The sequence below is a fragment of the Haliotis rufescens genome, unplaced genomic scaffold, assembly GCF_023055435.1.
Source record: "Haliotis rufescens isolate VD_foot unplaced genomic scaffold, xgHalRufe1.0.p SCAF_16, whole genome shotgun sequence".
NCBI lineage: Eukaryota > Metazoa > Mollusca > Gastropoda > Lepetellida > Haliotidae > Haliotis > Haliotis rufescens.
This window is the reverse complement of record NW_025963846.1, coordinates 16,101,949-16,115,111: the sequence shown is the minus strand read 5'-3', so window position 1 is coordinate 16,115,111 and position 13,163 is coordinate 16,101,949. Positions and strand designations below refer to the sequence as shown.

The 13,163-nt window shown below is 42.3% G+C and overlaps 1 protein-coding gene across 1 annotated transcript in view; it reads left to right on the top strand.

The window, feature by feature from the left end:
- The window catches only part of LOC124120911 (amidase-like), a 28,017-nt gene that overhangs the window by 1,928 nt on the left and 12,926 nt on the right, over nucleotides 1-13,163 (top strand). Inside the window, exons 2-5 of the mRNA XM_046483819.2 lie at nucleotides 4,103-4,213; nucleotides 4,574-4,700; nucleotides 9,478-9,650; nucleotides 11,713-11,852. Of these exons, the coding sequence (XP_046339775.1) occupies nucleotides 4,103-4,213; nucleotides 4,574-4,700; nucleotides 9,478-9,650; nucleotides 11,713-11,852 (551 nt within the window). The remainder of the gene's footprint in view (nucleotides 1-4,102; nucleotides 4,214-4,573; nucleotides 4,701-9,477; nucleotides 9,651-11,712; nucleotides 11,853-13,163) is intronic.

Sequence of the window (13,163 nt, the reverse complement as noted above, 5' to 3'; positions counted from 1 at the left end):
TGATGTTTAATAGATTGTATTGTTATGATTTATGTATCTGTCAATATAAGAATTGAAGTTGTATAAAGACAGTGCCTCACGTGAGTAAATTTACCATGAAGCGCTTTAACGAGCACTGATTACATTGATAGTGCTCGTGGTCCAGTGGTAGAGCGTCGGCTAATCATCGCATTAATTAGCTAAGCCAGTGAGCCGGTAAAGCTTGTTCGAGCCCCCACAGCGCTAATTGGATGATGTCTACATACAGGGACGAATTTTAGTGTTTACAGAGTAATTATTAGTAATCAATAGTTATTATTACCTACAAGGGCAGACACATCGAGGTTCATAAAAATCATATTATAAGAACATTATATTAGCTCATGCTTGGGAAATACCGGATTTTAGACACTTGTGTCATAAATAGTCTGACATGAACACTCATATAATATCCTCTATGTCTAGCTGGGGTTACCGTACCACTCTTTGTTCATGTGGGTCCGCCGTTAGCCGAGAGCTGCGTAGGGTCCCTAGTCAAGATAGGCTCATGTCTTGACTGTAGCTCCCATCGCAGCTCACGGCTAGTCGGTCTTCTTCTGACAACCAGGGTAATTCTGACCACAGGACCAGATAACTAATAATAATAACAAACAAACTCTCAGATGAGGCCGAAGGCTAAACGACACACTCAGCAATATATACAGGCTGTATGACGACAATCTGGAACTAATCAAGTCTTGACCAGACAATCCATTAATTGATATCATGAGCATTGATCTACACAACTGGGATATGATGACATGCATCAGTCGAGACTACCCGATCTTGTTAGTCACCTCTTACAACAAGCATAGTCGCCTCTTTCAACTAGCGTGCATGGGTTGCTATGATCAAACACTTCGACAACAACATTCTAAATGACCCATCAACCTACCTTGCTGAAGAAAGATCCAACCAACTGCCTGTAGAGAGAACACGAAGCCCTGCTGAAACAATGACAACTAGACGGGCTCCACCATACAAATGAAATTGAGCGTTCCACATTCCAAACCACCCAAAACCAGAGCCACCTTCAAGATTGACAGACCGCCTCCGTGGTCTAGTGGTAGAACGTCCGCCCAGAGAGCGGAAGGTCCGGGGTTCGATCCCTGACCGCGTCATACCAAAAGACGTTAAAAGATGGTACTTGTTGTTACCCTGTCTGGCACTCGGCATTAAAGGGCTAAAACAAGGACTGGTCGGCTCATAGTCAGTAAACTGTGTCTGAGTGGGGTATTCATGTTAAACTGCGGCATGGTATCTCAGTGTGCTAGCACTATAAATCGTTATCAGTCCGGACTAGTACAAGCAGCCACACACACGTGCATGCATGTCACTATATAAGTGCAATAATCTTGGAGGCGACGTTAAAACCAATTTCACCTCACCTCACCTTCAAGATTGACAAAGGTCCCATTAAAGCCCCCCTCCTAGTCTGCTCAAGTAACACTGTCAATTTCAATACTGCTCAGCACCATGCCGGCCTCCTAGAACCCCTAGGGAAACCGCCAAGTCCTTCATCACTGATTCAGTAGTATTCTGTAACAAGATCAGCACCATCAACCAGCCTGGTACGGTCATCAGCTATGATGTAGTAGAACTCCTTACCAACATACCCAGAGACGAGGCCCTTTCCATCATCATCATCATCAGAAGAACAGACGATATCCACGCTACCTTGGATATCCACCTCTCTACGGAGAGCATCGTGCCACTCATCAACTCCTGCGTCAGCTTATCTTACTTCACCGGGCAAGACAAGATCATACAACAAACCCATGGTCTCCCTTGGGAAATTCTCTCTTCCCTCATCATCACCCAGATCTGCATCCAGCCAACTTCCACACATTCAGAAACTGACAACCAGCTACCTTTCCTTGATGTTAGAGTCCACAAGTTGACAACAAACTCCAAACAAGTGTGTATCGCGAACCCTCCCATACTGACCAGTATCTTCACTGCTCATCAAACCCTCCCCCACAAGTCAAGAGAGGTATAATAGCCACCCTAGCCCGACGAGCCAACTGCTCCACACCTGAATACCTTGAAGCTGAACTAGTCACCTACAACATGCCATCCAAAACTACAACTTACCTGGGAGACTAGGAGCCCAGACCATCAACGCCACTCTCATCCCTAGAGAGAAGACCCCCACGCCCACACCATGTAACAGCTCCAGTTGTCATCAGCCTGTCCTACATCATCTTCTCGAGGCAAGTGAGTTAACTGACTTTAAAAGTCCAGTTTCCACCCTTGCGGAACTAGGCTGGTATTATGGAGTTACATTTTGGCTGGACTAACGAGTATGCATAGTCCAATCACAATCGCACAACGAAATCGAAATCTGGTTTGTAAACTGTCCTGCAGATTTCGGTTGATTGCAGGATTTGCAAAGCGTGTGCACTGTCAACAGATATTTTCCAAATCTTTTCATGTTTTTAATCAAGATGCTCATGTGATTTTATGTACCGTATATGACCGCGGATAAGCCGACCCCGTAGATAAGCCGAGGTGCTAACTTGACCATTGAAATACGAGAGAAAATGATATGACCCGCAGATAAGCCGAACCAGGAAGTGAAAGGCAAAAAAACACTGCGAAGTCGGACTGCAAGACATGTGCTGGTACTCGCAGATATTAAAAAATATAAGATGAAAAACGTTGTAATTATATTGAAAAAGTCATTATTATTTCTAATAAAGATTTAACAAACCAGTCATCCACTTTCATAATGTGGGAAGCTGTTTCTCTTGAAATTTTGAACCCGGTCACTGGATCACTGTGCACTAAAGAATCATTCTCAGCTTCCTTGGAAGTATACAACCCAAGCTGCCTGTTAAGCGCTAGAAGGTTAACAGCCACATTACCATCTCATCCTACCGGGTACCCATTCACTGCTTGGTGAACAGAGGTACATTTCGAACTAAGTCACTTGCCCATGGAGACGCCACATGTGTTACATATAAGAAATAAACGACTCATGGTCATTGTTTATCGTACAATAAAACACTGCATCGAATATAAACCATGTGGGATGCAGCAAGTATCATAAGCCTATGTGAAAGTTTGGGAATAAAGATCACCATAACACTCTGATTGCTTTGTGGAACGGGGGGGGGGGGCCCAGGCCCACTGAGCTGATTTGTGACTGCTGTAATCTGGACGTGTGACCCCATCCAGCACAGGTCACTCTCACTAAGTAGTGGGTCAGGCAAACAGTATCAAGCAGGACATTTATCATGGTCATAGGAGCTTGTATTTCTGTGTTGACACTAGCTTTTGCACTACACTATATGTAGACTGTGTGCCATTCTTGATTGTCAAGTATATGAAATTTCCAACTCTGAATGGAAGCTGTATCATGATAGAAGGGAGATTGAGGCACTGGATCAGTCAAGCAGGCCCGGTACATGTATCCAAGAAAACGTTATCGTAATTACTGGAACATGATACGCGACTGCAGGGGGTGAAAAATCCCTAGGTCTGAGGTCCAAGACCTGTCCAAGACCTGTCCAAGACCTGTCAATTTATTAAAAGGACCAAGAAATATATTTTTTCACTCTTAGGTATTTTATTGTACGATAAACTTGTTGTTAATTTCTTAAATAAATGACAGTCATTTGAATAAATTAAATTAAATTAACTATCATTTTGATTGTAAAAGGAATGAGTTTGTGCTGCAGTCTGATTGGTTGAAAAACGTTGATTGAGCTTGTATCCCGGAAATCTTTCGGACTTTTCACTGCACATGAATACTTTTCTTGACAAGTATCATTGTTTCAAAAACTGGCCATTTGACTTGCCCAAACAATTACCACATCAATTAAGTAGTATGTGGGATCAATATTTATCAGAGTCTTTCATTTAGTTGTTTTTTGCCTCATTTTGCAAACCAGCTGGTTCATTTATCACAGAAGCATGTGATGTTATCCATTGTATCCACGACGTCAAGACATTTCGGAGTGACGTCATGTCTGTCTTGCTCAGATGTGGTTGCAAACATAATTTTGCGGCGTCAAATACTTAATCACACCCACACATAATATTGATCTCCTCATGGTATTGTTTTTTTCCTCCCAATCAGATCAGCTCTACGATGCCCCTGTGGTTTCATGTCCATCTGTGGAGGAGTTGACCAAAATATCGGAGGAGATGAGACTAAAATGCTCAGCAGAAGATATTGAAACTATACTAGGTAAGGCATGACAAATACAGGCATGGTTTCTGTGGAAATATTGTATCTGGAACAGTGGTAAAGAATTCAAATGCAAAATAACCCAGTTACCCAGTTGACACACCCCTCCAAGTTTACTCTTTGTCACGTGTGTGTGTTCCGTGTAAGTCAAATGAAAATTAATTATTCAATTTGGGAATATCGTACCTGGTGCAGTGTTAAAATATTCAATTACAAAAACAATGACAGTATGTACCTAGCAGACAGAACAGAATTCTCCTTGCTATTTGTGTCTATGTAAGGCCAGTACAAATTTAATGTTCGATTTCACTCAATTCTCTTCAAATTCCCTTGAGTTTGAGTCTTATTTGCTTCTGCCAGGTCAGTTCAAGTCCACAGTGCCTGCGTTCCAGCGTGTATCCCATCTTCAGCAGCCTTCACTTCCAGTCAAGTATCCTCGCACCCCGGGGTACCAACCCGCAAAGGATGACAACCCTTTCAATGCATGGTAACAATACTGTATTGTTTGCGTCAGTGTTCCACTTTCAGGATTTATGCGACGCACAAATGAAGAGAATGCAGCCGAAAAAGAATATACTGTGTTCCAAGGGATGCACAATAATAATCGTTGTTCCAACAAAGCATCAAGAGCAGTCAGTCATCCATCAAGCATGACCACTGTCTTCATTGACTCATTCTAGGTTCTGAAGGAACAATCAAAATGTACAGTACAGTACATCATTTCATTACTTTACAGGACCCTCATATTGCCTGTAAGGACCCTTGTTAATTATTGGGACCCTTGAAGATTCCGGGGTAGAATAGGTCTTCAGCAACCCATACTTGCCGTAAAAGGCGACTATGCTTGTTGTAAGAGGCGACTGACGGGATCGGTTGGTCAGGCTCGCTGACTTGGTTGATACATGTCATCGATCCCAATTACGTGGATCAATGCTCATGATGTCAATCACTGGATTGTCTGGTCCAGACTCGATTATTTGACAGACCGCCGTCATATAGCTGGAATATTGCCGAGTTTGGCGTTAAACAACAAACAAACAAACAAATTAATTATTGGGGGTTTCCTGGGCCCCACTTTTGTAAGTCAAGGTCAAACCCTACACTTGAATTGATATAACGTTGATATGTAAGGTTGTGTATGCCGGTCATACTATTTCTGTACTCGCATACATTAGGTGCTAGATCACATGTGCACTTTATTTTAGGTCACTTGACTGAAAGTCAAGTTGGCTTATGGCATGGCTTGATGTCAGTTCATCTCTCCATCATCAACTTTTGTAGTTTTGGCATCTGTTATGAAGCTACAAGGGCTATTAAGCTGAAGCTTTGCATGGGCAATCCCAGGTGTGGTGACTCTGAAGGAGAACATGCTTGTAAATGTCAGTTAGTGAAGTAAAAAGAGTAGCCGAGGCCTGTGAGGCAATTATTTTAACAAGCTGACAGTTATTTTGTGAAAATTACAGTAAAGAGATGGCACTAGTAACATCAGTTAAAAACACTTGATTTCCCTTCTGAACATAACATTATCAGACTTGAACTTGATCATTGATATTGTCATGTCCAAAGTTCCCAGCCTGCATGCCAGAGACTCTCTGTCCATCTGTTTTTTTTAAGTCATGGCTACTAGCCACCAGTATACCCGTGGGTAGCAGATGTATTGTGATGTCTGGTCCCTGGTGTGATGTGAAACCCTGTAAGCCATATATGTGTTTGTGATGTTTGGTCCCTGGTGTGATGTGAATCCCCATAAGCCATATATGTGTTTGTGATGTTTGGTCCCTGGTGTGATGTGAAACCCTGTAAGCCATATATGTGTTTGTGATGTCTGGTCCCTGGTGTAGTGTGAATCTCCATAAGCATATATGTGTTTGTGATGTTTGGTCCCTGGTGTGATGTGAAACCCTGTAAGCCATATATGTGTTTGTGATGTTTGGTCCCTGGTGTGATGTGAAACCCTGTAAGCCATATGTGTTTGTCATGTTTGGTCCCTGGTGTGATGTGAAACCCTGTAAGCCATATATGTGTTTGTGATGTTTGGTCCCTGGTGTGATGTGAAACCCTGTAAGCCATATATGTGTTTGTCATGTTTGGTCCCTGGTGTGATGTGAAACCCTGTAAGCCATATATGTGTTTGTGATGTCTGGTCCTTGGTGTGATGTGAAACCCTGTAAGCCATATGTGTTTGTGATGTTTGGTCCCTGGTGTGATGTGAAACCCTGTAAGCCATATATGTGTTTGTGATGTTTGGTCCCTGGTGTGATGTGAAACCCTGTAAGCCATATATGTGTTTGTGATGTTTGGTCCCTGGTGTGATGTGAAACCCTGTAAGCCATATATATGTTTGTGATGTTTGGTCCCTGGTGTAGTGTGAATCCCCATAAGCATATATGTGTTTGTGATGTTTGGTCCCTATTGTAGTGTAAATCCCCATAAGCATATATGTGTTTGTGATGTTTGGTCCCTGGTGTGATGTGAAACCTTGTAAGCCATATATGTGTTTGTGATGTTTGGTCCCTGGTGTGATGTTAAAACCCTGTAAGCCATATATGTGTTTGTGATGTTTGGTCCCTGGTGTGATGTGAAACCCCATAAGCCATATATGTGTTTGTGATGTTTGGTCCCTGGTGTGATGTGAAACCTTGTAAGCCATATATATGTTTGTGATATCTGGTCCCTGGTGGGATGTTAAAACCCTGTAAGCCATATATGTGTTTGTGATGTTTGGTCCCTGGTGTGATGTGAAACCCTGTAAGCCATATATGTGTTTGTGATGTCTGGTCCCTGGTGTGATGTGAAACCCTGTAAGCCATATATATGTTTGTGATGTCTGGTCCCTGGTGTGATGTGAAACCCTGTAAGCCATATATGTGTTTGTGATGTTTGGTCCCTGGTGTGATGTGAAACCCTGTAAGCCATATGTGTTTGTGATGTCTGGTCCCTGGTGTGATGTGAAACCCTGTAAGCCATATATGTGTTTGTGATGTTTGGTCCCTGGTGTGATGTGAAACCCTGTAAGCCATATATGTGTTTGTGATGTCTGGTCCCTGGTGTGATGTGAATCCCCATAAGCCATATATGTGTTTGTGATGTCTGGGCCCTGGTGTGATGTGAAACCCTGTAAGCCATATGTGTTTGTGATGTTTGGTCCCTGGTGTGATGTGAAACCCTGTAAGCCATATATCTTTGTGATGTTTGGTCCCTGGTGTGATGTGAATCCCTGTAAGCCATATATATCTTTGTGATGTTTGGTCCCTGGTGTTCTAACCCACTAAGCCACAGTCTTCCACAAAAAATGGAAGTCCGACAACTGGTAGTCCAGATCACATACTTTGTGTACCCTGGATGGGTTTCAACCCCAAAAGTATGCGAATTTGTGCTTTACTATGAAAGTGTTATCCCAAATATCAGATTTGTTAAATACCATTGCATTTTTAAATTATCAGGACTTGTGATGTTGTATCGCAAATGTCATGTTTTCATTGGGCAAATTTGTGAATGGTAAACCAAACACACAAACTCCTACTGTCGCCATGACAATGAGATGCGCAGTAAAGCAGTGCGCATGTAAAGGGAAGTAACTGCACGCTATATTGGTTCACATTGTTTTTAGTATTGCAGCATTTTTTGTAAATTGAAATAAAAACAAAACGTGCGGCGCACTTTATGATGCAGCGATGTCTGAGAACCAAAACTACATGTATTTCTTTTTTAGCCTCAGGCTGTCAGTTTAACTGATTTGATGTGGGAGAAAGCTTCTGTTTCCCAGAAAACCATTTGGACTGTTATTGTTGATATATTTTTAGTGTCCATTTACGTGAATTTGACTGGAATCATAGATATCAGCGGAACTGTGGAATAATCATTATTCTTTTGTCAGCATATTAAATATAAGGTCATTAAAAAAAGTATGAAAAGTATATATGTCTTTTATACGAAGAAGACCGCCTCCGTGGTCTAGTGGTAGAGCGTCCACCCGGAGAGCGATAGGTCCGGGGTTCGATCCCCGGCTGCGTCATACCAAAAGAAGTTAAAAGATGGTTCAGTATGGAGTCAGTATACTGTGTCTGAGTAGGGTATTCATGTTAAACTGCGGCATGGTATCTCAGTGGACTAGCACTATAAATCGGCATCAGTCCGGACTAGTACAAGCAGCCACACAAACACACACACGTACATGCACGTTGCTATATAAGTGCAATAATCTTGGAGGCAACGTTAAACTCCATTTCACCTCACCTTTATACGAAGAAACTTGTTTGTTGCATCCTCTTGCCTGACTAATATAATGTCATGGAATAAAGGTGAGCTTCAGTCCCTGTGGTACTCTAATAAAGGTGAGCTTCATTCCCTGTGGTACTCTAATAAAGGTGAGCTTCATTCCCTGTGGTACTCTAATAAAGGTGAGCTTCAGTCCCTGTGGTACTCTAATAAAGGTGAGCTTCAGTCCCTGTGGTACTCTAATAAAGGTGAGCTTCAGTCCCTGTGGTAGTCTAATAAAGGTGAGCTTCAGTCCCTGTGGTACTCTAATAAAGGTGAGCTTCAGTCCCTGTGGTAGTCTAATAAAGGTGAGCTTCAGTCCCTGTGGTAGTCTAATAAAGGTGAGCTTCAGTCCCTGTGGTACTCTAATAAAGGTGAGCTTCAGTCCCTGTGGTAGTCTAATAAAGGTGAGCTTCAGTCCCTGTGGTACTCTAATAAAGGTGAGCTTCAGTCCCTGTGGTACTCTAATAAAGGTGAGCTTCAGTCCCTGTGGTACTCTAATAAAGGTGAGCTTCAGTCCCTGTGGTAGTCTAATAAAGGTGAGCTTCGGTCCCTCTAGTTCTAGTGTTGTTGCGCTGTGAATAATGATTTGCAGAGTTGATCTAAAATTAAATTAAAACTTATCAATTATATGTAAATTACTTATTTAGTCGAAACAAGGAACTAAACATGATTCTTTTAAATATGAGAATAAAATGTGAAAAAAACAAGAAGTGAAAATAATTGACATTGGAAGATTTATTGAACCAAGTTTCATTAGACTCATTTTTCATATTTGTCACAATATCCACAGGCTACAGAGCCTTATTGCATATTCTGATAGAGAAATATTTCCTTCATCAATGTTGATACCCCTAAAAATTTAGGATTTATTTAGCTGCCAAAAGTATTCTTAACCTAAGTTTGCATCCAAATAGTTCCCTGTGTGGACCAGCAGTGTGTAATAGTCATTGTTGGATCATCATCAATAGATATGTTGGTTACCTCAATTCGCTCACATCTGACAGGTACTGGCGATGTGACATCAAGGGTGCTGAGAAAGGTAAACTGGCTGGTAAAAAGATCGGAATCAAGGACAACATTGCGGTGGCTGGGGTTCCTATGATGAATGGAAGTAGGATTCTGGAAGGATACACACCTGAGTATGATGCCACTGTGGTCACCAGGATTCTGGATGCAGGTAAATAAAATGACAAAAAACGTTTCCATAATCATAAGAAATATCATTTTCTCAAGACAAACTGACTATAAAACTGACTATAAAAGTCCAGTTTCCACCCTTGCCGAAATTAGGCTGCAATTATGGAGTTATATTTTGGCTGGACTAACAAGTCTATGCATAATCCATTCAAAATCGTATAACGAAATTGACATCCAGTTTGTAAACTGCCGTGCAGATTTTGGCCGATTGCAGGATTTGCACAGTATGTGTACTGTCAACTGGATGTTGAGAGATATTTTCATAATCATTTCCTGTTTTTAATCAAGATGCGCACGTGATTTGATGCACTTTGCGAAATAAGACCCATTGTATCACAATATGGATTTTGATTATTGCCCAAATTGTCTTGACTGGGTGCCACCATTTTTTTTAAAGGAAATGCAAGTAATATGAGAGGTCGAATCTGATTAGCCAATTTGAGGGACACAGAATTTACATAACTGGTAAAAGCCACTGGTGGCGGTACAATCAAGACCAGAAATTCCAGCCTAAATCGGCAAGGGTGGAAACTTGACTTTTACAGTCAGTTAACTCCCTTGCCTCGGGAAGATGAAGAAATATCTGTTAAAAGACAAGTCAATTGTACAATTCTGACTATATCTTGGGAATGTGCTGTATGATGTGTTTTGAAATCTTCATAGAAATAACATGCTCAATTGTGTCGGCCTGCAGATATGCATGTTGTTGCATGCTTGGTAGTAAGAACAATCAGTGTGTACATGAATGTTGTTTAACCCTGCAATCAGCATATTTTAGCTATTCAATTGCAGTCTGTGAATAAAATAAGTATCTAAAAAATGAATTGCGATCCATGCCATGAGGACACGATAACACGCAATCAACCAAATCATTGTCTCTAATTACCCAGTATGACAACAAGCTTGGCATATTTGGGACCTATTAAAAATTATTAGAAATACCAATCTGTAGGATAGTAGATTGTGACACCCAGATGGTCAAGATGTATGAGAAGTTCAGTGCAGTATGCTGGATCTATAAAAGATAAGGCTTCATAACTCAACTAAAAAGCCATGAAAATCATGGTTGGCAGCCTTGAAAGCTTTGAAAAGGCCTTGAATTTTAGTGTTCCATATCTGTATGAACCATATCATGTACCATGCTTAAAGTATGTTTGAGCCCGCTAGGCTACTAAAATTTGATAAAACCTTGTCCTCTGTCATTTTCTGCTGACCTTGGTGGACATATCTGTTATGAGTTAGCTGTTGCACGTCATTTGGTACCCTAACATGAAGTGAACCCATGAAGGTCTGGGGTAGCATAGGTCTTCAGCAAGCCATGTTTGTCCTAAGAGTTGACTATGCTTATTGTAAGAGGTGAATAATGGGATCGGGTGGTCAGGCTCACTGACTTGGCTGATGCATGTCATCATATCCCAATTGCGTGGATCGATGCTCGTGATATTAATCACTGGATAGTCTGGTCCAGATTTGGTTATTAACAGACTGCCATTATATGGCTGGAATATTACTGAGTGTGGCTTTGACACGGCATATGTATACTACTCAAAAGAAGTTAAAGAACACCCTATTCTTTCATGTTACAACCTAAGATTTGATAAATACAATTCAACCTCTTCAAGTGTGTAGGTGAGTTGCAGTAAGAGATATGCTTGGCTTCTGGGTGCAGTTGTACAAAGCCATCTTAGTGATAAAGTGATCGTAACTCCCATACCTTAACATAGACTTACGACAGTTGTAGTGGTAAGGTCGTTTTTTACAGCGGCACTCTGGTAAATACTCTTGACAAGTTGCCAGGGCAACAGTCTACACCACTGGAGTACAATGACACGCAGTCAACAAAGTAACACATTGCAACCACCAGATTGTCATTTTGATCATCCCTTATGACAAGCATCAAGTTCTGGGGACCTAGATGTCTCCAAAATATCTTGAGGATCAGTTATTATGAAATCAGGAACAAGTCATTTTCTATAATGTTGCAACTAACAATCAATTGCAGTTTTGAAGAAGATAGTGTAAGACTACATGACTGTTTCCAGGTGGGCATATTTTGGGAAAGACGAACTGCGAGCACCTGTCTTTAAGTGGAGGAAGTTTTACCTGCGACAATGGTCCTGTGAGAAATCCCCATGATGAGACGAGGAACACAGGGGGCTCCAGCTCTGGCAGTGGAGCCCTGGTGAGTACAGTAGAGCCCTGGTGATTTCAGTGGAGCCCTGGTGAGTACAGTGGAGCCCTGGTGAGTTCAGTAGAGCCTTGGTGAGTACAGTGGAGCCCTGGTGAGTTCAGTAGAGCCCTGGTGAGTACAGTAGAGCCCTGGTGAGTACTGTGGAGCCCTGGTGAGTACAGTGGAACCCTGGTGAGTACAGTGGAGCCCTGGTGAGTTCAATGGACCCCAGTTATGTACAGTGCAGCCCGGGTAAGTTCAGTGGAGCCCTGGTGAGTTCAGTGGAGTCCTGGTGAGTTCAGTGGAGCCCTGGTGAGTTTAGTGGAGCCCTGGTGAGTACAGTGGAGCCCTGGTAGTACAGCGGAGTCCGGGCGAGTTCAGTGGAACCCTGGTGAGTTCAGTGGACCCCAGTTATGTAAAGTGAAGCCCGGGTGAGTTCAGTGGAGCCCTGGTGAGTTCAGTGGAGCCCTGGTGAGTACAGTGGAGCCCTGGTGAGTTCAATGGACCCCAGTTATGTATAGTGCAGTCCGGGTAAGTTCAGCGGAGCCCTGGTGAGTTCAATGGAGCCCTGGTGAGTACAGTGGAGCCCTGGTGAGTACAGTGCAGCCCGGGTGAGTTCATTGGAGCCCTGGTGATTTCATTCGACCCCAGCTATGTACAGTGCAGCCCGGGTAAGTTCAGTGGAGCCCTGGTGAGTTCAGTGGAGCCCTGGTGAGTTCAATGGACCCCAGTTATGTACAGTGCAGCCCAAGTAAGTTCAGTGGAGCCCTGGTGAGTTCAGTGGAGCCCTGGTGAGTTCAGTGGAGCCCTGTTAAGTACAGTTGAGCCCAGGTAAGTGCAGTGGAGCATTGATGAGTACAGTTGAGCCCTGGTGAGTAGAATGGAGCCCTAGTGAGTAGAATGGAGCTCTGAATCTTTGAAGATATAATGTAACTATATATATGTTCACCACTTTGGTCGTATAGGATAGTGGTGTATAAGGTCATTCAAAACCAGCTGCTTTCACAGATTTGATAGCAACCTGTTAGTCAAGTTGACCATAGCAACAACATCTCAGTTTTAAACAGGGCACTTATGTTAAGACCTATTCCAGTAATGAGCACAAGCCTCTTACACTAACTACTGACAAACAATTAGGAGATAAACCTACTGTGTTTTGAAATTTGATGTAGTCCCACTGTAGAATAGATACCTCTTTATTATAATTTTGAACCGAGCGCTTTAGCGCGAGGTTCCAAATTATAATAAAGAGGTTTCTATTCTACAGTGGGACTACATCAAATTTCAAAACACAGTAGGTTTATCTCCATTCTACCATGACGG